Source organism: Penicillium griseofulvum (genome assembly GCF_001561935.1).
Source record: "Penicillium griseofulvum strain PG3 chromosome Unknown contig_90, whole genome shotgun sequence".
Classification (NCBI taxonomy): Eukaryota; Fungi; Ascomycota; class Eurotiomycetes; order Eurotiales; family Aspergillaceae; genus Penicillium; species Penicillium griseofulvum.
In genome coordinates this window covers 227,252-252,599 of record NW_024467451.1, presented here as the reverse complement: position 1 = coordinate 252,599, position 25,348 = coordinate 227,252, and the positions used below count along the sequence as shown (strand labels likewise).

Sequence of the window (25,348 nt, the reverse complement as noted above, 5' to 3'; positions counted from 1 at the left end):
TAGCTTTAGAACCAAACTGTATAGTTACATAGTATAATTGTACCTTAGCAAGGTACAGATCATACGAGATTCTGCCAGACAAATACCAGCCGTTGTCTTCCGCCATCAACTACGGCCCCCTGAGCTTTGGCCCTGGCTACTGACCGCCCTCACATCGTCACTCTCCAAGCTTGCGGGGAGATGCCTAGAACTACAGCCTAATGATGGCTTCAGATGATGGAATTGGTCCCCGAAAGAGGCGCAAGATCAGTCCGCCAGGCACTGTACCTTATGTGTTACATTCCTTATTCGAGAATGTACCATTAGCGACCGAGGATAGCTCCGACGTCTACATCACCTGTGTTGAATACTGGAGTAAGCTCTATCTGCTTTGATCGTAGGGACAGCCTGCTCGATGGCCCCCAGGTTGACTAACATTGATGACTGTCAGATGAAAATCTATACATCGGCACCTCTGCAGCTGAGATCTTGCACTTCGTATGCCTCCCGCCAGCTTCCCCAGATGAAGCCGCCGAGCCTACCTTTATATTGGCATCCCGGTTACCGATCCTATTCTCCCAGAGTCCTCCAGCGGGAAGTGATCAAGAAGGAGTTCGACAGATAGTTGTATTGTCCTCGGTGAACAAGGCATGCGTCCTTTGCAATGGCACTGTTACGTTTTACATGCTGCCAGAGCTCAGCCCAGCTTTTGGAGCTACAAAGGTCAATCACTGTCGCTGGATCGGTGGGCAGGATCTTAACTGGGATGCGGAGGAAGGCGAGGATCCGACTATCATGATTGCTGTTCAGAACAGGATCATGCTGGTCCAGATTGGGGATGAGGCGCGACGGATCAAGAAGATCGAGTTTCCCGGTTGCTTAACTGCGGCGCGACGAGGAACAATCGCGTGCGCTGCGGATACATATTCATACTCCTTACTGGAAGTGGCACACCAACAAAAGATCCCGCTCTTCCCGATCTCATCTTCGAATGAGGTCTTTGAGTCGGGGCATGTGGAAGATATGAACCCAGCGCCACGCACTCCGCTCAAACGTTCACCCTCTTCCTCCTACCCTACCTCCCCACCGAGTGATACTTCAGGACATGGCAGAAGCACTAGTTTGAATACCTTTGTGGGAATGCTCTCACCACAGGCACAAGCGGCCCAGCTAGATAGATCGCCGTCAGGCACACCCGATCCTTTCACATCTACCGGGGAGCCCAGAAGATCAAGCTCAGAGGAACGAGAGGGGAAGAGCTCCCCCAAGCCCCCTAGTGACCAAGAGCCAGATAACAAGTCTTTCACCAACGACAGCTTGAAGCCCTTGCCCCCTCTACCTCCGCCAACAAAGCAAGGTTCGAAGCGTCTCCAGCCTCATGTGGTGTCCCCAACACCCTCCGAGTTTCTACTTGTGACCGGAACCGAGGAAACAGAACCGGGCGTGGGAATGTTTGTCGACATGGACGGTGAGGTTGTTCGAGGTACAATTAACTTCCACAGATTCCCAAAGTCGGTTGTGATTGATACAAACGAGCATGATAAAACGTTCCAGACCAGTGACGATACTAGAGAGGAGTTTGTTCTCGCTGTAATCGAAGATGAAGACGCTGGAAAGTCTCGGACAAGACTCGAAATCCAACGTTGGGACGATGACCCAGGGGAGATTGAGCGGACTAAGAGCTGGTTAGAGATACCATCCCCTGGAGAGACACAATCCACTCAGGTTGGCCTCCGGCATACCCTCAGCCCTAGCCATCTTGAGCTCAGTGAAATAGGGCAGCTCTTGCGGATGGTCCGCCTCAAAAACTCCACGCTGCCCCCCCATGTATCAGTAACGGATTCAAGAACACAGGCATCTATCGAGCACTCCCAAAAAGAGAAAGAGCTCTTCGATCCGCAAGAATTGACCGACTCGGATGGATCCAAGAAGAGCGAAGGCTCAGCAAACCTGGGCTGGGAGGCTCAACGCGACGCAGAAGAAGCGAAGTTTGCACATGGACTGGGCAAGGTCCAAAGTAGCCTTGTGATGTGGTCTGGATCTCAAATATGGCGCGTACTGCAGAATCCATTGATAGTCCAGCTGGAGGGCACATTACAGAAAGCTCAGGAGATGGGAGAAGGCGAGCACACGGTGCTGCGTAGAGATGCCATCGTGGATCTGCTGCTCTCTATCCAGGACACCGAACCAAAGACCGAAGCTGAATTCATTGGGTTGAGCTATGTGAAACAAAAGGCTAGCCTTATGCTTTATGGAGACCTACTTTCTATGCAGCCAGCCGACTGCAATGCCGCAGCAATCGATGGCACCGAAAAAGCTCTACTGGCAGGTAACCTCGACCCGCGTTTGGCATTGCTATTTGTTCCTCTGTTGCGATGTGAGGTTTTGCAAGGGCCCCAGGGTATATGGCTACACGCTGGGCTGGCAAGCATGGCGGAAAAATATATCGAACAGGTCGGAAAGATAGGCGTTGAATCCTCTGGATTGGATGCCTCTCGTAGTCCTGTTCTTAACATGTTGAAGCGGTTTCTTCTCTCCTGGCAGCAGAAGCGGGGATATGGCAGTATCACCGATGAGGCATATGTTTTGGACAGCACGGATGCTGCGCTGTTGCACCTGACCTTGGAACAAGATGCCTATCTGACGCGAGATCAGCGGGCAGCGTCGCCAATTCGTCCTGAGTTGAATAGACTGGTCGACAATTGGAAAGGCAATTTTGACCGAGCAGTGATGCTCCTGGAAACATACAAGCGGCTCTATGTGTTAAGCCGTTTGTACCAAAGCCAAAAGATGTCTCGAAACGTCCTCAAGACCTGGCGACGAATTGTCGATGGGGAGACGGACGCTGGTGGAGAGGTCTCCGCCCATGGCGTGGAGACGCAGATGCGCAGGTACTTGGTCAAGATCAAGGACGTGCAGCTGGTTGAAGAATATGGCTCTTGGCTGGCTGAGCGAAACCCCAATCTGGGAACCCAGGTATTTGCAGACAATGCCAGCCGTGTTAGACTGGAACCAGCGGATGTTGTTGCTTTACTCAAGGAGCGAGCTCCAAATGCGGTTCAGGTCTACCTAGAGCACCTAGTTTTTGCAAAGAATGTGAGACGTCCTGTTATCTTTGCTCATGGACATTTTAACTAACCTGTGAATATAGTACACGCAATATGCTGATGACCTGATCTCATACTACTTGGACACGGTACTCTCCGTGCTCGAGTCATCCCCCGCAGCACGAGCTTCTTTGGCCGAGTCCTACTCAACATATCGAGCCCTGCGTGCCCCCAAACCCACGTATCTTAACTTCATAACCGAAAACACCCCCGCAAAGCCCTGGTGGCAGTCTCGTCTCCGGTTACTTCAGCTGCTGGGTGGAATCTCTAGCTCCCAATTCTCCTCGCAACCTCTCCCTACAGGAATCAGCTACTCAATCCCCAACGTCCTCACCCGCATCGAGCCATTCCAGAATGAGCTAGTCTCAGAATGTATTATCCTTGACGGTCTACAGGGCTACCACGGCCCCGCTCTTCGTCTCCTCACACACGGGCTAGGTGACTACGACTCCGCAATCCGCTACTGTCTCTTCGGCGGCCCGCGTAGCTCTTCTTCCTGCTCAACAGGTAACCTGCCAGAACTGGCCGATTACACCCTACAGTGCACGCTATTCCGTCACCTGCTCGACGAGTTCCTGCACATCGAGGACCTGTCAGACCGCATCGAGCGCACGAGTGATCTCCTGGCGCGCTTCGCGGCATGGTTCGATGTCCGCGAAGTCCTTGATCTTGTTCCGGAGGACTGGAGTGTTGATATCCTCGGCGGCTTCTTCGTGCACGTTTTCCGCACCCTTGTGTCGCAGACTCGCGAGACCCGTATCGAGCGTGCTCTTAGCGCGGGTTTGAATCTGCGCATTGGTGCTGAGTATATCGATGGCATGGAGAAAGTTGGACCCTGGGTTGAGGAGACAGATGGTGTGAGACGGTTGAAGGATGCAGGGCCACAGCGGGTTTCCTTGCCAACCGATCACCCTAGTGGTGATGCTTCTGATGACTCTTCTGAGTTTGGAGATACGGTGGGGCCTACATCTGGGGAAGTGGGCCAGTAGATCGGTGAGTAGGGGGAGTGTACAGGAGAACACTTATCTGGATATGTTATGTTGGCTTTTAAATCTATGATACCTACGTAGTTTGCAGTTTGCCTGGATACCTTTCGTGTTGACTTTGTTATTTTTTTGGTTATATTCTAGTTTGGTTTTGGCGCTATGTATCATGAGCCGATCCCCAATTTCATCATCTCCTTCTGTGAATAGAAAAAGAAGACAAAAGACAGAACTGCACAATGGTAGCAGTCCTATGCACATTCCAAGTCGACAGAAAAGGAAAAAAAGCGAAACCATCATATTGCGTTCGTTCCCTTCGTAGCTACTGATGAGCGTATGTTCCGGCGCACGCCGAAAGCCAGTGGGACATTAGGTGTGTAGTATTTTGAAATTCCAACCAGACCCAGATGTCCCAGATGTTGATTTCCAGAAATGATATCCAGACCCGGAATGAAACCCGGAAAGAAGATGATAAGCTAGAAAGAGCTTTTTTTCTTTTACTCTTCTGCTTGCAAGAAAGGGTTGGGGATCTCCTCGCTGCCGTCGGCGGGAGAGATCAGTACGATCAAAGTGCCACGGGCGACGATCAGACCCATTGAGCGGGTGGTGGTGTTACCCTCCTCATCTATGGAAGTTAGTATACAAGTAAAGACATGGGAATGTCTAAGTAAGAAACTTGGAACTCACCACGCATGGTCTCCTTAACATCGTCGAGGACCAGGTTCATAAGCTGGTCATAACCCTTGAGAGTACCAGTGACTGTTAAGAGTTAACATATATAGTTCATATATGGCGATGTGAAGTCGTCAAAAGACCAAAAGCAGTATATAAGAAAAAAAATAAAAAGGGATATATGACAACATACCCTCACGACCACCATTGAACTTCACCTGGACCTCCTTGTCCATGTACTTGTTGAGATCCAAGATGTTTTCCTTTTTGGGCTTCTCCTGTGCACCGCCACCACCGCCACTTTTCTGCTGGCCCTGGCCGCCACGGCCTCCACGACCGCGACCACCTCGGAATGAACCACGTTCAGACATTGTATGAAATTGGAGAGAAAGTCAGGGATTGAGAAAATGGGACGGGGGATACTAGATGAGGCAAGATATCCGATGTATAGACACGGGTGGACAGATGGGTATCTCCGTATGTCTGTGTATGGGGGGGGGAATAGCGGAAGGGTACGTGGGTGCGTGTATGAGGGATTTTTAGTGGTTGGCCTCAGGCATGAAATTCAGATTTCCGCCTTCGTATGAGGATTACCAATTACAGCTGTAATATTGCATTTGGTAGCCGCGAGGAATCCCGCTCGGAGGTATTTTACAGGTTAATTACCAGTATCTTGATCTTCAACCTCAACATTGAATGTTGGAACATCCATGGATGACATTCTCAAATTACTTTATACATTGTATATGTAGATATCTATGGCATATCATTGATACTGACTATTCTTTTCAAGTACTCCCCTCCTAGGCCAGATGGTTGTAATTTCCTCCGAACTGCCGGGAATGTTTCAGTCCGCTCAGGCATCAGCGAAACCAAAGACATCCTCAAGCCTCAAGGCTTAACTGAGTTGATCGGCAGATACATAGTTTATATGAACCTTTACAGAATGATCGACTTTTGGACTTCAAGTTCTTTCTGCCTAAATATGCAGGACTTTGTAGGTAAGGCGTGTGTTGTACACTTTAACCAGCGTATCGTAGGCCAGCGGAACCCTCCGGCGGGACTCCGCTGGGAAGTGACCAGGTACTTTAAAGATATCCGCGAGTCGCAATCGGAATTTCTGTCACACTCTTCCTTTAATTATAAATGGGGAAAAAAAAAACAAGATTAAAAAAACAAAATAACAATTTGTATTCTCCCGGGGACAACGGAAAACACCTGATCACGTTTTCCCTCTCCACTCCCGCTGTTCCGTCCCCTCTGTAGCCCTACGGCTTTTCTCTTTTCTTCATGGATGTTGCTTGAGTCTTTTAAAAGGAGTCAACCTGCCGGTTTTTCTCGGTCCGGTTCATCTCGATATTCTTTTATCTGACTCTGCGACTTATCTTCCTAATCTCTTTCCCTGAATATTGATCTCCCACAATGGAATCCCACCCCCAAACGGCGGAGTCGTCTCATAAACGGCCTCGGTCTCCCACTGCCGATCATGGCTCGTCGAAAGTGCCCAAAACGCATTCGAACCATCTACAGATAAATTATCTCGCACGACAATACCCTGACAACCTACCACTCGTCTCCGTCGATGATACCATGCCTGCGATCATTCATCTGCTTGGTGAATACGACGGGGTGCTACACCGCCACGAGAGCATCGCTGGAAATCTGGGCGCATGCCCGCTTGGTCCAATCTTGATTAAGCGCTTCGAGCGTCTGTTCGATGGACCGCCGCAAGTGTTGAAATCCCATAGCAAAGATGGACCTACGGTGACTTGGCTTGATGTGGTCGAGTTCGCGAAGAACAAACCCGAGCAGTTCAACCTCGAAAAGTCGCGCAATGGCGTGCGCGTCTGTCAGTTCTATACCAAGCAGTGTCGCGTGGAAATCAGCGAGGAGGATTTCGTTTTGATTGCTTCTGGCATGCCGCAGAAGATGATCCCGCCCCAGCCTATCATCGAGGACGAGGAAAAGGAGCTGGGCGCGCTGGAGATTCTTGAAAAGAACCTGCATCATATAATTCAAATGGCTGATCAAGGTGAGCCATCACTATATCCATATATAGCTTAGGTGTTTACTGACAACCCTTGTTTGTTTAGTTTCTGCTCGAGCGAGACAGCTTAACCATCGACTGAAGAATCGCCGCAATGCTATTGTCACCCGCCGAGAGAATGATGCTACTCTACATGCGCAATCCCGAAACGTCGCTGAAATATGGCGCGATGCCAACGGTAATGGCCCAGGAAACGGTCATGGATCATCTCACCCTTCTCCGTCTGGTTTCGTCGCTGTCAACACTCATCGTCCCGAAGGCGAACATACCGAGGAGAACCCTCTATCATCCCAATTCATGTTCTCACAGACCAACACCGACAATGTCACCATGATCAACGGGCAGTCGATCAAAGGTGCTTCCCCAACCACGCGCGCAGACTTGATGAAGAGGTTTTTCACAACAGCTGACCGTCATGCCCGTGGCTATGACGATACAGCAACCCCAGTCAATCCTCAACCACTCCCTCGGCCCCGTGCCTCCGACCCAGCAGACTACAGCCTCTACAACCCCACGACGGCAACCCCAGTTGCCATCCCAAGTACCCCATCGTCCCTCCTCCCACCGCCAAAATCAATCCACCAAGAAAAAGATGATGGAGGCCCCTTCAAGCTAGAAATGATAGCTCGCATGGAAGAGCTCCAGCGCGGTGAGCGCGTAATCCCACCCTGCGACCGCTGCCGCCGTCTCCATATGGACTGCCTGAAGAACCTTACAGCCTGCGTTGGTTGCACCAAGAAACACGCGAAGTGCTCCTGGCGTGACGTCAAAGAAGAGGAAGTCACCGCAATGCGGGCGGGAATGGCGACATCGACGGTATCCCACGAGCGTGTTGACAATGACCGCTCCAGTGCAAACCTCACCCCAACCCAGTTCGGTATGGGCCCACTGCCCCCGATCTCTGCTGAGCGTGAGCGTCCCCGAGAGCCAGAGCACCATGCCTACTACTATCAACATCAACACCGACGCGAGTCGGCCCCTTCCGTCCCGAACTTGACTCCTGGATCTACAGTCCCGATGGAGCTTAATTCAAAGGATAATTCCCCGCGACGGGCAATGAGTGAGACGGAAAATAATGGCCGCCCTCCTGCCCCTGGCCGTGTCTTGGATCGCGTCGAGGATGAGGACCCCGATGCCAATCAGCGGCTTAGACAGGCCATTTTGGATACCGTGGATCATCATACACGTGTCGCTGCAGCTGTGCAGGAGAGGGAGCGTGGTGCGGAGCGTGGTGAACACCCAGTTCTTCCTGCTCCAAATCCGGCTCCGGTTTCAGGTACTTATGATCGTGAGCGTGAACGTGAGCGAGAAGCTGATCGTGATCGTGATCGACGTATGGTGCATGCTTAAGATATTAATTAGCCTTACCATTTGTGTATAGTTTTTTGGGGTTTTACCATAGTGGCGTGGGAGTACTGTTAGATATCCCTCTGATTAGCGTTGATTTCATACATTCACAAAATGTAACTATAATTTCTCATATATGTGTGGGACCGGATATATATTCAGCCCCGGATATAACTGTTGAATCGGTACTTGTATTGTCTGTAGAACTACCGTCTATAAGTCCACTTGCGGGGACTTTGCGGGATGTCCCATCTTCTCTACTACAACCCCCCACCATTACATATAATATAACATATAATATAACCCCCAGATTCTAGCTCTTAAACTATTTATTTCTCAAATATAACTCATCATGGACCCTTCCCAAGTCAAAATCCCCCCAATGAAAGACCAAACTGTCGACAACATCACCGACAATGTAATAACAATCAACAGCCTCTGTGAAGATGAGCGCATGAAATACATCCTCGAACGACTAGTAACTCACCTCCACGACTTCGCCCGGGAAACCCGTCTCAGCAGCGAAGAATGGATGACCGGCCTCCGCTTCCTAACCGAAGTCGGCCAGACCTGCACAGAAGTCCGACAGGAATACATCCTGCTGTCCGACGTCCTAGGTCTATCCATCCTCGTCGACTCAATCGATCACCCCAAACCCAAGGGATCCACAGAGGGAACCGTGCTGGGTCCATTCCACACGCACGACGCGGAGGAAATGCCCGCCGGTGATTCCATGTCGCATGATCCCAAAGGCGAGCCCTTGTTGGTTGTTTGTACACTGCGTGATTTGAATGGGAATCCTGTCTCCGATGTTAAGATTGATATCTGGGAGACGGATTCTACGGGTCATTATGATGTCCAGTATGCGGGTAGGGAGAGTCCGGATGGGAGATGTGTTATGCGGTCTGATAACGAGGGCTTGTTTTGGTTTAAGGCTATTACGCCTGTGCCGTATCCCATTCCTCATGATGGGCCTGTTGGGAAGTTGTTGAAGAAGTTGCATCGTCATCCGTATCGTCCTTCGCATATGCACTTTATGTTCGAGAAGGAGGGTTATGATCACTTGATTACGTATGTTCTATTGTTTTCGACTTTGAATGTTATGCTAATCTTACTCTCAGTGCTCTCTATCTCCGCAATGACCCTTATGAAACATCCGATGCAGTCTTTGGCGTTAAGGATTCTTTGACTGTGGACATTGGCAAGGCTGACGCTGAGGTCGCTAAGAAATATAACGTCCCCGAGGGCCATGCTCTCCTCACTTATGACTTTGTGCTTGTGTCTGATGAAGAGACGAGCAAGTTGAGAGAGTACAACTCCAAGGTTGCACTGGACAAGTTAGGCCGGAAAGTCAAGATTGTCAATGGGCTGCCTGTGCCGGACCTGGATTAAATTTTACGAAAAGAAAAAGTGCACGCGAGAAATATCATTTGGTGCATATCTGTACAAGATTGGCTAGGAAGGTTGAACTATTATCTTTTCTTCTAATACCGTCCGCTTTTCGTTGCATAGCAGTGATTAGAATTGTATGTGAGTGCAAGATCTCAACGGAAGCAAGCACCGGAACTGAGACTGCCAAATATGACTCCATGTCTGTATTCCGTTTATTTCAGCCTTGATGGGAATATGTAACATGTGTTCAGCGATGACTGGTGCTCTTATTCATTCAAGTTGTGTCTCTCGAGTCTGTGCATGGTGCGACGATCGGACCAGCGAGGGCTGAACAGTTTTCATCCAGGCCATCCGACGTGGTTTAGGCATTGGTACAACCAGAAATCAAGGCAATTGAGGGGGTATTAAATTGCGTCTTGTTATATAGACATATCACCATACCTTGATCGGACATCTGCATTTGGCTCCGATTTCCTCGTATCGGCATTATGCGTTCCATTTACCTATTTTTGTCTGTGGCAGCCCCATTGGCCTCGGCCTTTGTCATTCCCGATGAGAACATCCTTACGGAGATAATTTCTGAGCCTCGCCCGGCCCCGAATGATCAGGTGTCCAAAGTAGATGTTGAGATGAGCCTGCTGGGTATCTCTCCGGATAAACATAGAGAACGGGGAAGAGGTGGGGGCTGGCATGATGGCGATGAATGCCCCGAGCACGGTGGCTGGCCCGAACATGGGGGATGGGGAAGACATGGAGGCTGGCCTGATGACGACTGTCCTGGGCATGGCGATTGGCCAGGATATGAGGAAGATCCGCACGGGAGATGGCCTGGAGACGACGAATGCGAATGCCCCGGGCATGGAAGAAAACCGGGACACGGAGGATGGCCTGGACATGGAGATAATGGCGAAGACAGATACCGACGAATCGACGCCTGCCCAGGTCCGCTCTGCCGTGAAGACAAAACAACATGGGAGCTCATCAAAGAAAGCGAGCATACATCACGACTAGCCGACCTCCTCGCTGGCAATAAAGACCTAATCGAGATTCTTAACAGCACGACAGCAAATCACACCTTCTTCGCGCTGACGAACCATGCTCTGGAAGGACTTTCACGAGGGCGAAATGGCCTCAATCCCAAGTTCATCTCCAGCTTGCTACGGTATCATATCCTACCTGGTCGATTGTCCATCCACCATATCGCGGGCCACCAGACGTTACCAACGAAGTTGAAAGAGCCGGCTCTGGAATCGCAGCTGCCACAGAGGATTGTTGTCCGAGAGCATCGCGATGGAGTGATGTTGAATCGCAGGAGTAGGGTTGTGGGAGCTGATATGGTAAATAAAACCAATATCCCTCCATCCACACATCATATCATGTGTGGTGTATACTAACCTCACCCTCAAGAAAACCAAAAACGGCATAATTCACATAATAACCAGTCCCCTGCATCCACCACCGGAGACACGCACAATGCTTCATCACGCAGCGCACTTCAATACCTTCACGATGGCGCTAGCACGCACTAAATTCGCCTATAGCCTTGACCCGGCTCAGCGACAGGGCGGCACGACATTCGTGCCTACGAACGCTGCCTTTAGACGGCTTGGTGAGCATGTTAATCGATTTCTATTTTCAGAAAAGGGTGAAGGGTGTTTGCGTGCGTTGATGCAGTATCATATTGTGCCTAATCGCACGCTGTACTCGGATATGTTGTATAGTCGTAATGGGAAGGCCCATGGATTATTCTCTAGCCATGGGAACGGACATGGGCATGAGCATGAGGGTGAGTGTGTGGGTGGGCCAGAGGAAGACTCTGCCAATGTGCGGCTTCTGACTTTGTTGAAGGAGAGGCATCTGGAGATTGATGTTAAGAGGGGATTTGGTGAGGTTGATATGAGGGTTAATGGGTTCGGTAGGGTTGGACGATTGGATTTGTTGGCAAGCGACGGGGTGGTGCATGTTTTGGACCGAGTCTTGGTTCCACCGAGGAAGATTCAGGACAACGTTATGTTTGAAAGCGAATACGGAGAACTGATGATTGAGGACCTTGTGGAGAGGTTGGATGGTTGTGTCTATGGGGTGACTCGAGGTGAACTGTGACGCCTACAGGCCTACGATGAAGAGAAGCAATTTGAAAATTTCCATTCCTATGTTTGTTCATAGTGGTGAGCGAGATCGGTGCTTGCAAAATAAAGAACAAGATGTAACCCTTGAGTTAACCCCCCCGAATGCCTCTAGTTGACAGCCTGCCAAATTCCAGAGATAGCATCAATTAGGTGGCCAAAAGCAGTAAAGCGAGCAAGCAGAAACCATAACTGCAATGTAAAATCTTTCGACTAGTGCATTCGTCTAGCCGGCTTCGACAGAGCCTGGAAGGAAGACTCAAGAGCTTTCTTGACCTCCTTGTAGCTGACAATGAAGCAGCTCTGCTCATCGCGACTGACCAAATGGATCTTTTCTTCACTTCCCGCATCAAGCTTGTTCATACAAGTGATAATATGGGCAAGATCAGTCACCGCGTCGCCTTGGCTATCCACCGAGTGGAAGACGTAATCGCGGAAAAGCTTCAAGAAGTAGCGTTCTCCGCTCTCCGACCAGCGCTGGTCAAGTTCGTATTCAGGACGTTCATTGATGAGCCCGAGTTTGGCGAACATGCGAACAAGTCGTCCATTTTCCAGCTCACGGCCGAGATCAGAGGTCAGCTGATCATCCAGGTGGAGTGCCGAATCAAAAGTTGACATCAGCTGAGATGAAATCCCGGTGATAAAAGTGTCGATGGTTCGCTCCTGATCCTTCTGCATCCCATTCAACAGCCAGAACACGGAGTTCTTCAACTGAGGGCTGTAAGCGCGAGTGAAATGCTCCATAGCTTTAGTTGGGTTGTGGACGAGAGCGGGCGAATTGGCACCAAGGGTGACAATCATTTGGCCAAAGTTCACCAGATCTTGTCGCTGGAGGTCAGCCATGGTGCGCTGGGTATCGAACTGCACCACGTCAAGAATAGCACAGGCGTTGATGCGAATCCGGGTCTTGGCAGTAATCAAGACCTTGCTAGGCTCGAGCACTCGGGCGGCAAGACCACTAGCATGAATTGCTTTGAGCCCATTGGCAATCTGGGTCATGTATCCCCAGAGGATTTGCTCAGGGATAGGGGAATTGGGACGGCTTGGGTAGCGCCCGGTTGCAGCACTCAAATGTTGGTCTGCAAGTGTCTTGGACAGTGGGTGATAGTCGGTCACAAAAATCAAAGAGCTGTCTTGGAAGCTGCGGCTGGTGAACGCGTCGTGAATAGTCACCACACTGGCATTGCAGACGCGCTTCCAGGCTTGCACAGAACGAATAGCCTTTTCATTGGTCAAGCGGAAACCTATGAGAATTAGTCTGAAGCAACGAAAAAAAAGATTGGAGATTGTCATACCCTCAAGTCTGCGAAGAGCATAAAAGGTGCCATCTTTGCTAGACTGAGCTTTGTAGATCCAGCTTGGATAGCCGAAGGTCGCAGCATTCTTCTGATGACTGAGATCCAAGGGGACAAGGGAGTGGAAATAGTCCACCTGGGCAGGAAGTTGAGTGTCTTCAAAGTCCGTCAGCTTGAGTACAGATTATTGTCAATTGCGATCCAACATACTAGGGAGAGTTTGCAGAGTAGCTGCGGATTTCTTCTGCAGTTCTTCGCGCAAGTCGTTAGGGATAAAGAGATCATGCACGTTGCGCTGGTATCCCAAAGTGTTCTGGCTGTGAGGGCCAATTGGGGCATAAAGATGGTACTGAATCTATTGGGCGATTAGAGTTCATGCAAAGCAACAAAGAGGTGTTACCATTGGATACCAACGTACCGGCTGCTGGAATCCAGTCTGGTTTGCAAAGAAGGCGCCTCCCATCGCGCCAGTAGGGTCGTGGGAATAAGGATTGGCAGAAACAGGACCAACGGCACCAGGAGTCATGGGAGCTGGGGTAGTCACAAAAGGATCAAATGCACCCGTGGGGGTGATACCTCCATTTCCATTGCCCTGAAGAGGTGTCTGGGGAACGTCAGCGCCAAGGTTCATACGCGAGGTGAGGTACGGGAGGCGATCATGCTCAGGCATAGGATCAAAGTCCTCTGCCAGGGCAGGCAACTTGCCATCGACACATTCATCGCCACCCTGAACCATCGTGATGATAGAGATGAGATTATGATAATGATGCAGCTAGAGTGAAGAGAATGGGATGATTTCAAGAAAGAAGAAGCAACACGAGGGCAAGGACATCAAAATAGGGAAGGGACGACTGACCACGTGCTCGAAGCCTTGGGGAACAAATTCCTGTACATCAGCTACTGCCCAGTCTTGTACAGCTTCTGACCGCGTTGTTGGTGTACTCGTGTTGGAACCTTTTTCACTTGTCAGTGGCTTCCTTTGTAACCCTCTTCCTGCCTCCACAGAGCACATACGTGATGATGTTGTTCGAGGTTGGAAAGGAGCTGCACTGGCAGCTTTAGGAGATATAGCGGTGGACTTTTTCGGTGCTGAGACCCCATTCCCAGACAGCAAGGATGGGGTAAAGCTAGGAGAGTCGACATTGAACCTTTTTTTGCTATCAAACGAGACAGTCCTTGTCAGTTCGTCCAGTTTTTTTTCGTCTAAAGACCAAGTTTGCATCGCACCTGTCCGACTGGTTTGCATTGAGCTTCGACGGGTCATGATTGAAAGCACAACCTGGATACAAGAGTTCCAAATCAGCTTCACCACCCTGGCTGTGATCAAGGTTTGCCAATACCTTTATCTTCATAGCGGCATCGACCATAGATGGTCACGTTGCGACACAATGTGTCTTTCGCATTCTCTATCAAGCAAATTCATTGTTGTCAGCAACACTGTCTGTCTCAGATTCGACATTCATCTCCAGCTTGTCCATTTCAGAGCTGAATGGAAGCGAAACGCCAGGCTCTTCAAACACACTCACCACGGCTCTTCATTTTCGGTGATCCTGTCGTCCGACGAGCATCCTCCAATGGAGGCTTTCCGGTAGACGCCATGATATCTGGCTGATACCCACTTGATGGTGCGGATCAGCGCAAAAAGATCCCCATTGAAACCAGACTCGGTAGGGAACAAAGGATGCTACTGGGTGAAAACCGCATTCCCTTGCTTTGATCCTGTATGAATTCAAGTCACTGTGATCCACGCGTTTGGCGATTGGCGGGTCAATTCCGGGAGAGCCCACGGACGTCGGGCGGTATCTCAGCCGATAACAATAAGCATGAATGGTGTATAAGGATAAGACCAAAGCCGTCTCTCATCCCAAGGAACAACTGAGAGCGACAGAACTGATGAAAATAAAGACGCGGGGCGAGAAACGAAGCCGAGTGAAGGGGGATATGCGCACGGACCAGGCGGTCAGAACATCAATGAGCTTCACCTTTGAGGCCACTTGAGCTCCAACATCTTCTTAGCATTCTACGTGAAATTTGTGCACGTAGTGAATGAACACATTTACATGACTCTTCAATTCATGGCTATTCATTTTTATATATTTTGACATCACCCCTATCCCTGAGTTTATGGCCTACGGTCCTTCACCAGCAAGATGTCACAACCGGAGGTTGACCTGGATCAGCTTTCCGATAGCGAGAAGTCTGCGCTAGAAATGTACATGGCTGTTACTAGCCAGGAACCTTCAGAGGCAATTCCCCTGCTGCGTCGGTCACAATGGAATGTGCAGGTTGGTTTATCTTCTCCGTCTTCTCGCCAAGCGTACGAACTTGACTGATCCCCGCATGAAAGATCGCTATATCCAAGTTCTTTGATGGGGAAGGCCCGGATCCCCTTGAAGAAGCCCGCGCTGCGATGGATCACCCGCCTCCACCACAACCCAACCGCCGAACCCAGAATTTAATGACCGATGACTTGAACGAACACTTGTCGCAAGTTACTCGTGCCACAGCTACAGATCCAGCTCCGCGGGTTGACACACAATCAGGAGATCAGCATATCTACCGACCTCCATTTATTCTTAGTCTATTGCTCAGTCCATTTAATCTGGTCTATCGACTCCTCTGCAGTTCATTCCGCCTTTTTGGGGTCCTCTTCCCTTTCTTGCCACGCTTGTTCAACAGGACGGCGAACCCGGCGCTGCAAGGCGCTCGACGGAATACCACTGGCCGTCGACCCCTCGGTCCCAAGGACACTGCCGCTCGCTTTATCCGCGAGTTCGAGGAAGAGTATGAATCTAACCCGATTCCGTTCCTAGAGAACGGATACAACATGGCTCTAGAGAAAGCCCATCGCGACCTGAAGTACCTCCTGGTCATTCTCTTATCTCCAGAGCATGACGATACTAACAGCTGGGTCCATGATACCTTGCTGGCACCTGAGGTAGTGGAATTCGTCAACGACTCCCAGAACAGCCTTCTGGTGTGGGGTGGCAATGTGCGAGATTCCGAGGCATACCAAGTCGCCAACTCATTGAAATGCACCAAGTTTCCATTCGCAGCGGTCATCGTCCATACTCCGAATGTTTCGTCAACTGCCATGTCTGTCGTAGGACGGATCGCAGGCCTCACTACGCCATCCGAGATGGTGAACAAGCTCCGGGCAGTCGTGACAGCTAATAGCGAGCCCTTAGAGCGACTCCGATCTTCCCGCGCGGAGCAACAAGCCTCGCGCAGCCTCCGCCAAGAGCAAGATTCGGCCTACGAGCGGTCTCTGGCGATCGACCGTGAACGGACGCGCCAGCGCCGGGAAGCGGAGATGGAACGCCAACGCGAAGAACAGGAAGCCGCTGGCCGACAGGCGGCAGAGGAGCAACGGCGCCGCAATCTCGCTCAATGGAAGCTTTGGCGCGGACAATCGCTTAGCGCGGAGCCCGGACCAGAGGTCAAGGATGCCGTTCGTATTAGCGTGCGGCTCCCATCGGGCGGTCGTATCATGCGCAAGTTTGCACCCGATGCGGACATTGAAGAAATCTACGCAGTGGTTGAGTGCCACGAAGTCTTACAAGAGCAGGATACGGAGCGGCCTGTGACAAGTGAACCAGAGGGGTTTGTGCACCAATACGGATTTCGATTAGTCTCACCGATGCCTCGAGTGGTGTATCCCGTTGATGAGGGAGGGTCAATCAGAGAGAAGATTGGCCGTGGTGGCAATCTGTTGGTGGAATTGATCGAGGATGAAGACACGGATGACGAGGCTGTGACCGACATTTCTTGAATATGACTGGCTTCCATGATTAGAATGTTGCTTTTGTGGGTTCAAATGTTGGGAAACAACGATTGACACACCGCTCTGTTTTATTTTTTTTTTTTTTTTATTTTTTACAATATCCAATGTACAATGTAGATGATTATGATTTGATATCTCACATTTCCCTACGTGGCTGATTTACAGATTTGAATTGCCTGCTTAACCGAACGGGATTATTCCAATTATGGCATGGCGTAAATATGATTGCTGACGCCTAGGACACGGACCATCTGCATATCAGCCCCAAGGGAGGTCGAGGCACCTAATCTGACAGTGAGAATCAGGAATTTCAGAGACCCCCAAGATTATGACTCGGATGAAATACGGACGAAAGTATTTGGTCCGTACTCCGTACTAGTTCGTACGTGTAGATACCAGGGGTTAAGGGGGTTCCACCTAGGTCTATATAACATATTTACCAACGGAATACGGAGTAGATGGATAAGATTTCCTTGAAAAGTCCCGAGGTCCACTTTATACGCGATTTAGCGTTGAAATGGGGAGCTCTGTGGTCTCCAGCCCTGAGCTCCCAGCTGAGTCAGCTCGGATAGACCATACCCGGACATCCGAGGGGGCCATGTGGAACGGAAAGTGTCACTCCCGGACCCTTCTGGAACCCTTTTTTTGACTTTAAACACGTGTGGATAAACATGGTAAAGAGTATATGTACATGTACATGTAAATATACTCCTTCATTGGTCCGACCAAAGTATGTGTACATGAACGGAGTAATATGGAGTAATATGGAGTAACATAGAGTCATATGTTGTATTCGTCTTTCTACCGTATCGAAAAATTCAAGGCTATTGTTACCCTAAAGAGACATCGCCATGTTCCAAGGTTCTTGGCAAGCCCCCCCCCCCAAAGAGTTAGAGGCATAAAATAAATCCAAAACACAAAAATTCACGGAAACTTACAGCTCCGCCCCGTGTTTGTTTCAACGGGTGTCCCCGGTTTTATTTTTCTCGGGCAAAGGATACAGTCTTTCCGAGTCCGGGTCTTCATATCACCCTTTTTCCTTTCTTCTTGTATACTTATTTCAAATTCTTCCTTTTAATCTAATACATGGTGATCACTTCTTATATTCATCTTTTCTAGTCTAATTAGTCCCATCTCCTATCTGACAGAGACCTTGTTGGAAGGTCATCATGTCGCTCCTAGGGACATTGAACTCCAACGTCACCGGCACTCAAGATGTGCAGGAATCCCATGCTGCTCACATGGAATCTCGCCGCCATGATCCCACAGCTAGCGTGAGCACTGATGACACCGCTAATGAGAAGAGCGAAATTGGCAACGAAGGATACAACGATGTCGAGATTACCCGCCTAGCCCAGCAGCTCACCCGCCAGTCAACGCGCTTCTCTGTCTCAACCCACAATGCAGAGAATCCATTCATCGAAACCAACGAGGACTCAACTCTGAACCCTCACAGTGAAAACTTCAAGGCCAGAGATTGGATGAAGAATCTTCTTGCTATCCAATCCCGCGACCCAGAACGTTATCCGAAGCGCCAGGCTGGTCTGGGGTTCAAAAACCTCAGTGTACACGGATTTGGTAGTCCCACAGATTACCAAAAGGATGTGGCCAACTCCGTTCTGGAAATTGGTGCCTTGTTCCGCAAGATGACCGGCACTGGCAAGCAGAAGATTCAGATCCTCAGCAACTTCGATGGTCTCATTAAGAGCGGGGAGATGCTCGTCGTCCTCGGCCGTCCTGGATCCGGCTGTTCGACTTTCTTGAAGACCATTGCAGGAGAGATGAACGGTATTTTCAAGGATGACAATTCTCACATGAACTACCAAGGAATCTCCGACAAGCAGATGCGAAATGAGTTCCGCGGTGAGGCCATCTACACTGCCGAAACTGATGTTCATTTCCCCCAGCTTTCTGTGGGAGATACTTTGAAGTTTGCTGCTATGGCTCGTACCCCGCGCAACCGTTTGCCGGGAGTCACTCGCGATCAGTATGCAGAGCACATGCGTGATGTCGTGATGGCCATGCTTGGTCTTTCGCACACCATCAACACTCAGGTCGGTAACGATTTCATCCGTGGCGTCTCCGGTGGTGAGCGGAAGCGTGTCAGTATCGCCGAGGCCACCCTCTGCGGGAGCCCTCTGCAATGTTGGGATAACAGTACCCGTGGTTTGGACAGTGCCAATGCCCTGGAGTTCTGTAAGACATTGGGATTGATGTCCAAGTACTCGGGTACCACCTGTGCGGTTGCTATTTACCAGGCATCCCAGAGTGCCTACGATGTCTTCGACAAAGTTACCGTGCTGTACGAGGGCCGACAAATCTACTTCGGCCGCACAACTGAGGCCAAGGAATTTTTCACCAACATGGGTTTCCACTGTCCCGAGCGTCAGACTACCGCCGATTTCCTGACCTCTCTTACGAGCCCCGCTGAGCGAGTCGTTAAGCCTGGCTTTGAAGGCATGGTTCCCCGTACCCCCGATGAGTTCGCCGTTGCTTGGAAAAACAGCGCTGCGTACAAGGAGCTTCAGAGAGAAATCGCCGAATTCGATACGCAGTACCCTATCGGTGGCGAGTCCCTGGGCAAGTTCGTCGAGTCTCGTACGGCTATGCAGTCCAAGGGGCAGCGTGCCAAGTCTCCATACACCCTAACCGTCGTCGAACAAGTGCAAATCTGTGTGACACGTGGTTTCCAGCGTTTGAAGGGCGACTACAGTTTGACTATCTCCGCCTTGATTGGAAACACTATCATGGCATTGATTATCGGTTCGGTTTTCTTCCAGATGCCTGACGACGTGACCAGTTTCTACTCTCGTGGTGCTCTTCTCTTCTTCTCTGTCCTGCTCAACTCTTTCTCCAGTGCCCTGGAGATCCTGACTCTTTACGCGCAACGTCCTATTGTCGAAAAGCAAGCTCGCTACGCCATGTATCATCCGTTTGCCGAAGCGATCTCTTCAATGCTGTGTGACATGCCGTACAAGATTCTCAACGCCATCACTTTCAATATCACACTCTACTTCATGACTGGTCTTCGCCAAACCCCCAGCGCCTTCTTCACCTTCCTACTCTTCTCTTTCATGACCACGATGACCATGTCCATGATTTTCCGTACCATCGCGTCTTACTCCCGCACTCTGTCTCAGGCTTTGGTGCCTGCCGCCATCCTGATCCTCGGTCTGATTATCTACACTGGTTTCACCATCCCAACCCGCAACATGCTTGGTTGGTCTCGCTGGATGAACTACATTGACCCTATTGCTTATGGCTTCGAGACTTTGATTGTCAACGAGTTCCATGGTCGCAACTTCACCTGTCCAGAGAAGTCGTTTATCCCGGCGGGACCCTCCTACACGGATGTCGGGGCTTTCAGCAAGATCTGCTCGCAGAAAGGAGCCGTGGCCGGCCAAAACTTTATCAGAGGCGAGGACTACTACACTCAAAGCTTCCAGTACTCCAACAGTCACAGGTGGAGGAACCTGGGAATCATGATTGGATTCACGGTCTTCTTCATGGGCGTCTACCTTGTCGGTACCGAGTACATTTCCGAGGCAAAGTCCAAGGGCGAGGTTCTGCTTTTCCGTCGCGGCTACGCCCCTAAGCACTCTAGCAACTCCGAGGATGACATCGAGCAGACTCAAGCCGTGTCCGCTGCTGAGAAGAAGGACGGCGCTAGCTCCGATGGCGAACAAACCACCGCTGCCGCAATCCAGAGACAAACTGCTATTTTCCAATGGCAAGATGTGTGTTACGATATCAACATCAAGAAAGAGGAGCGTCGCATTCTTGACCACGTTGACGGCTGGGTTAAGCCTGGGACCTGTACTGCTCTTATGGGTGTTTCTGGAGCTGGTAAAACCACTCTTCTAGATGTCCTTGCCACGCGCGTGACAATGGGTGTTGTATCCGGTGAAATGTTGGTTGATGGTCGCCCTCGCGATCAGTCTTTCCAGCGCAAGACTGGCTACGTCCAGCAACAGGATCTCCATCTCCACACTACCACCGTGCGTGAGGCTCTCCGCTTTAGTGCTGTTCTCCGTCAACCTCGTCACGTTCCTCGCCAGGAGAAACTCGACTATGTCGAGGAAGTGATTAAGCTTCTTGGAATGGAACACTATGCGGATGCTATTGTCGGTGTTCCCGGCGAAGGTCTCAATGTTGAACAGCGTAAGCGTCTTACTATTGGTGTTGAGCTGGCTGCCAAGCCGCAACTGCTCCTGTTCCTAGACGAGCCCACTTCCGGTCTTGACAGTCAGACATCTTGGTCTATCTTGGATCTCATTGATACCTTGACTAAGCACGGCCAGGCTATCCTCTGCACTATTCACCAGCCTTCTGCCATGCTCTTCCAGCGATTTGATCGTCTCCTATTCCTCGCCAAGGGAGGTAAGACCGTCTATTTCGGAGATATCGGTGAGCAGTCTTCTACGCTTTCCAGCTACTTTGAACGAAATGGTGCGCCCAAGCTGTCTCCCGAGGCCAATCCGGCTGAGTGGATGCTGGAGGTTATTGGAGCTGCACCCGGAACCCACAGTGAGATCGACTGGCCTGCCGTGTGGCGCGATAGCCCTGAGCGCCAGGCAGTTCACAACCACCTCGCTGAGCTCAAGTCCAACCTTTCTCTCAAGCCCGTTGCCACAAACGACAACGACCCAACTGGCTTCAACGAATTCGCTGCACCGTTCAGCGTCCAACTCTGGGAGTGTCTCGTCCGTGTCTTTAGCCAGTACTGGCGAACCCCCGTCTATATCTACTCCAAGATTGCGCTCTGCACCTTGACGGCGCTGTACGTCGGTTTCTCTTTCTTCCACGCCCACAACAGTATGCAAGGTCTCCAGAACCAGATGTTCAGTGTCTTCATGTTGATGACAGTCTTCGGAAACTTGGTGCAACAAATTATGCCGCACTTTGTCACCCAGCGCTCCCTCTACGAAGTCCGTGAACGCCCCTCAAAATCATACTCTTGGCAAGCCTTTATGGCCGCAAATATCACCGTTGAACTTCCCTGGAACGCCCTCATGTCCGTCCTCATCTTCCTCTGCTGGTACTACCCCATCGGACTCGAACGCAACACCAGTTCTGAGGACCTCCACGAGCGCGGCGCCTTGATGTGGCTCCTCATCCTGACCTTCATGCTCTTCACCTGCACTTTCGCCCACATGATGATTGCCGGCATTGAGCTCGCGGAAACTGGTGGCAATCTCGCTAACCTGCTCTTCTCCCTTTGCCTGATCTTCTGTGGTGTCCTCGCGACCCCCCAGACAATGCCCCGCTTCTGGATCTTTATGTACCGCGTCTCGCCATTCACCTACCTAGTCTCTGCAATGCTGTCGACCGGCACATCTGGTGCCAAAGTCATCTGCGAGGACATTGAGTTGCTTCACTTCGAGCCCACGGCAGGCAAGACCTGCGGCGAATACATGCACGATTTCATCGTCGGGACATCTAACGCTGTCGGCCGTGGTGGTTACCTCGTGGATGCCAACGCCACTAGCGACTGCTCTTTCTGCACCGTTGACAGCACCGACACTTTCCTCCTGGGCGTGAGCAGTTCCTACAGCGACGCGTGGCGCAACTTCGGCCTCATGTGGGTGTATATCCTCTTCAATATCGCTGCCGCTGTTGGTATCTACTGGCTTGCTCGTGTGCCCAAGGGTACACGCAGCAAGAAGACTAAGACTGCTTGATTGATACACACCCTCCTTTCTTTTCTTTTTTTACTCTCTCTTTCTTCTCCGCTCAATTGAACAGGCTTCCGAGCGCTACTGTTTCTTCCTCCAAAAGACTGCATTAGACCGCCATCTCTAATCCCTCCATTTCTCTTGTTGCACACTTTTTTTTTCTGTTTATATATTACATTTGGTCTTGCAGATGGGGATGTCCTATCTAATAAATATACTAGCATAGAGCCTCTTGTTCAATTACATACTGGTCATTTCTAATTCAAGTATCTCGTGCATATCGAAGTAGTTTAGACGGTAAATTCCCTAAGATTCTCACTCAATAAAGAGACCATCATATTTGGAGGAAAAATTTAGAGATACAAGCTATGACAGTGATGATACACTTATAACATTAATCGTTATATGCGTCCGCAAACCGCAAAGCACAGAAGCAAGAGAAAAAAAATATATTAAACAAAAACTAGAAAAGCAACCCCTTAGGGAGTGAAAAGCAAAAACATATAAATCCGAGAGACCAAATCTCACCACGTAAAAGCCTCCTCAACAAAATCAACCACAGCCCCCTTCCCAATCCTATCTCTAGCCGCAGACCTAACCTCATCTGCAAAAGCCCCAGGCCCACAAACACTAACAAGCGTCGCACCCGTCCTGCCGGGCAAGATCTCATCAAGAACAACATCAGGCCTGCATCGACCGGAATGCATAAGCACCGTCGCAGAAGGACTAACGATATCTGCGGCGCGACGCGGCTTCGAGACGAAAAGTTTAACAACGAGGATATCCCGTCGATTGGGCAGTCGCAGGATCTGGTCCATGTAGCTGCTTACCCAGGAGAGGTGGTCTGTAGAGCGGACGGACCATATCAGGTATACCTTTCGCGTTGCGGCGGTGTTCTGTGCGGCTTGTGTGACGAGTGCGTGGGTTTGGAGGAGGTGGTGGGTTATTCCTGCGCCGGCGCTGAAGAGGACTGTCGTGCCGTAACTGGAGGGGTTTGTTGGATTCGAGCCGTAGGGACCTTCGATGAAGCCTGATAGGGTGAGGGATTGTGAGGGGGATGCGTTTGCGAGGTTGTAGAGGCGGCGGGTCATGCCCTTTTGGGCACCTATTATGAGGGAGACTTGGGTTGTCGGCTTTGTTGGTTTGGCAGGGAGATCGGATTGTTTTTCTATGTCGATGTATGGGCCCTTCGTTGAGGGTTGGGTTGAGTTGGGGAGGAGTGTTGCTGTGTTGCTTGTGCTGGGTTCAGCCCAGGCTATCGAGAAAGGGTGAGACATCCACCAGGATATGCTGGGGATGTAGGCGAAGACGTGACAGCCTGGTTCGATTTGGACGAGCTTTGGGAGGTGGAAGGTTACGCGGCAGGCTTCGCCTGGGAGGGCTTGGACGACCATTGTTGTTGTGCCAGACATTGAGAAGTTGAGGTGGATGAGACGGAAGAGGCGTGCGAGTCTGTCGCCTATCCAGATTGCGGCGATCGTTCGCGCCCAGCTTTGCTGTGGGAGATTATCGATCTGTAGGTGCAGGTATACGCCGAGGAAGGCGAGAACGGCGGCGAGCTGGTGCAGGTGTAGGAAGGTCTCGTAGAAGGCGTGGCGGATGGGTGAGGGGGAGTGCAGGCTAAGGAAAACCATTGCGGCCGTGCCTACCAGGCCCCAGGTGAAGAAGGGGGTTTCGCGTAGACGGGCTAACATGCGAGTGAAGTCTTCCTCGTCAACGGCGTTGACAGCCCATGCGATTGTGTGTACGACTGATTCGATAACGACGATGCGGCCCAGCCAGCGGTGGAGGAGGTTGTATGTGTCGAAGCTGATGTGGAGGAGAGGGATCAAAGGGTTGTTTCGGCTAGCGAGGAGGAAGAGCGGGATCATGTTGAGGACAGCCAGCGTCCCAGATCGGCCGCGCAGCTCGGCCACTAGGGCTGCCTTGTGGTTGACACTATAGTCCAGGTAGACGCAGTATGTGACCTGGCTGGCGAAGTATAGTGCGACCAAGATAGTCTGCAGTCGAGAGGGCAAGGTGCCGACATTGACAGCGGAAGAGAGTTGTAATTCTCGGTTGTGTCTCTTCTTTCCTAATGGGGCGTATAGGATGTGCTTCTTGAGGTTTGACCACCAGGATGATTGTTCCTGGGCCCAGAAGGTCTGCTGGCGCTTGTTTGCACCAGATGCGGTAATTTGGCGTAGATAGGCATGGCTGATCTGGGCTATTCGGCCACAGAACAATGCGAATGCCACCGCGCTCAGGGAAACATAGATGATCCGAGTGATGATCACATCGCGAGGTACGTCCACGCCACCCAATCCCCTTGAGTACTCATATATGTATGTGGCGTTTGACCCATACCCTGGTGTCGCGGTATGTGGTTGAGTTGCCATTGAAGAGGCGCAGATATTGAAAAAGGAAAGATGTCGTCTGGGCAGAACACATGCAAGGTTGTGCTTTGGATGTTGCACAACCCCTTAGTCGAGATGTCAATCTGGATTATGTTTCAAGCCTAATAGCTCAGGTCAAAATATGAAGATTCAGATATCGACTGGATGTGGATGTTTGCGAGGATTCGAAATCGAAGATGGTAGATCGGATGAAATAGATCATAGACAGGGTTGGCGAAAGTGAGTCGATATAGTAGAGACCCTCTTTGATTGTATCAGACAAAGACAATGTGTAATAATGGGAACATTGTGGCTGAGGTTGACAATGAGGATTGTTTCAATGTGAATGTCCAGGTTGAAGTCAACAAAGCAACCAAAATAACCAGATCCTTTTGGAATTCTAGAGAAATTAGCGCGTCACCAAGAATCGAAAATAGAGAGCTCACTTTTTGGCAAGGTATCTGGAATGCAAGGGAGGGCACGTTTTGTCAAAAATGAGGGACAATGTCAAGGCCAGGATATATAGAGCCAAGGATATGTTTATAAAGCGAATGTATTCAATCGAA

General features: G+C 50.5%; 9 protein-coding genes across 9 annotated transcripts; 6 read left to right on the top strand and 3 right to left on the bottom strand.

Annotated features, from left to right (window-relative positions):
• Window positions 1-200: 200 nt before the first annotated feature.
• PGRI_044270 (uncharacterized protein) lies at window positions 201-4,075 on the top strand (the record flags this gene model as incomplete). The annotated part of the gene is made up of 3 exons (XM_040792140.1): window positions 201-354; window positions 431-3,075; window positions 3,131-4,075. The coding sequence occupies 3 exons, from the start codon at window positions 201-203 to the stop codon at window positions 4,073-4,075; spliced, it is 3,744 nt and encodes a 1,247-aa protein (XP_040649196.1).
• Window positions 4,076-4,566: 491 nt separating this feature from the next.
• On the bottom strand, window positions 4,567-5,112 carry PGRI_044260 (U6 snRNA-associated Sm-like protein LSm7; the record flags this gene model as incomplete). Its single annotated transcript, XM_040792139.1, has 3 exons — window positions 4,567-4,694; window positions 4,757-4,828; window positions 4,935-5,112. 3 exons carry the CDS (start codon window positions 5,110-5,112, stop codon window positions 4,567-4,569), a joined length of 378 nt encoding a protein of 125 aa, XP_040649195.1.
• A 1,051-nt stretch (window positions 5,113-6,163) lies between these two features.
• On the top strand, window positions 6,164-8,138 carry PGRI_044250 (Zn(II)2Cys6 transcription factor domain-containing protein; the record flags this gene model as incomplete). Its single annotated transcript, XM_040792138.1, has 2 exons — window positions 6,164-6,773; window positions 6,835-8,138. 2 exons carry the CDS (start codon window positions 6,164-6,166, stop codon window positions 8,136-8,138), a joined length of 1,914 nt encoding a protein of 637 aa, XP_040649194.1.
• Window positions 8,139-8,487: 349 nt separating this feature from the next.
• PGRI_044240 (intradiol ring-cleavage dioxygenase) lies at window positions 8,488-9,527 on the top strand (the record flags this gene model as incomplete). The annotated part of the gene is made up of 2 exons (XM_040792137.1): window positions 8,488-9,206; window positions 9,257-9,527. 2 exons carry the CDS (start codon window positions 8,488-8,490, stop codon window positions 9,525-9,527), a joined length of 990 nt encoding a protein of 329 aa, XP_040649193.1.
• A 488-nt stretch (window positions 9,528-10,015) lies between these two features.
• PGRI_044230 (fasciclin domain-containing protein) lies at window positions 10,016-11,630 on the top strand (the record flags this gene model as incomplete). The annotated part of the gene is made up of 2 exons (XM_040792136.1): window positions 10,016-10,864; window positions 10,935-11,630. The coding sequence occupies 2 exons, from the start codon at window positions 10,016-10,018 to the stop codon at window positions 11,628-11,630; spliced, it is 1,545 nt and encodes a 514-aa protein (XP_040649192.1).
• A 236-nt stretch (window positions 11,631-11,866) lies between these two features.
• On the bottom strand, window positions 11,867-13,684 carry PGRI_044220 (PAN-complex poly(A)-binding subunit PAN3; the record flags this gene model as incomplete). Its single annotated transcript, XM_040792135.1, has 4 exons — window positions 11,867-12,897; window positions 12,949-13,104; window positions 13,159-13,303; window positions 13,367-13,684. 4 exons carry the CDS (start codon window positions 13,682-13,684, stop codon window positions 11,867-11,869), a joined length of 1,650 nt encoding a protein of 549 aa, XP_040649191.1.
• A 1,414-nt stretch (window positions 13,685-15,098) lies between these two features.
• Window positions 15,099-16,720, top strand: PGRI_044210 (clathrin-mediated endocytosis regulator UBX3; the record flags this gene model as incomplete). The annotated part of the gene is made up of 2 exons (XM_040792134.1): window positions 15,099-15,233; window positions 15,296-16,720. 2 exons carry the CDS (start codon window positions 15,099-15,101, stop codon window positions 16,718-16,720), a joined length of 1,560 nt encoding a protein of 519 aa, XP_040649190.1.
• Window positions 16,721-17,901: 1,181 nt separating this feature from the next.
• Window positions 17,902-22,413, top strand: PGRI_044200 (pleiotropic drug resistance family ABC transporter; the record flags this gene model as incomplete). Its single annotated transcript, XM_040792133.1, has 1 exon — window positions 17,902-22,413. The coding sequence occupies one exon, from the start codon at window positions 17,902-17,904 to the stop codon at window positions 22,411-22,413; it is 4,512 nt and encodes a 1,503-aa protein (XP_040649189.1).
• Window positions 22,414-22,931: 518 nt separating this feature from the next.
• On the bottom strand, window positions 22,932-24,785 carry PGRI_044190 (ferric reductase family protein; the record flags this gene model as incomplete). Its single annotated transcript, XM_040792132.1, has 1 exon — window positions 22,932-24,785. The coding sequence occupies one exon, from the start codon at window positions 24,783-24,785 to the stop codon at window positions 22,932-22,934; it is 1,854 nt and encodes a 617-aa protein (XP_040649188.1).
• Window positions 24,786-25,348: the final 563 nt, after the last annotated feature.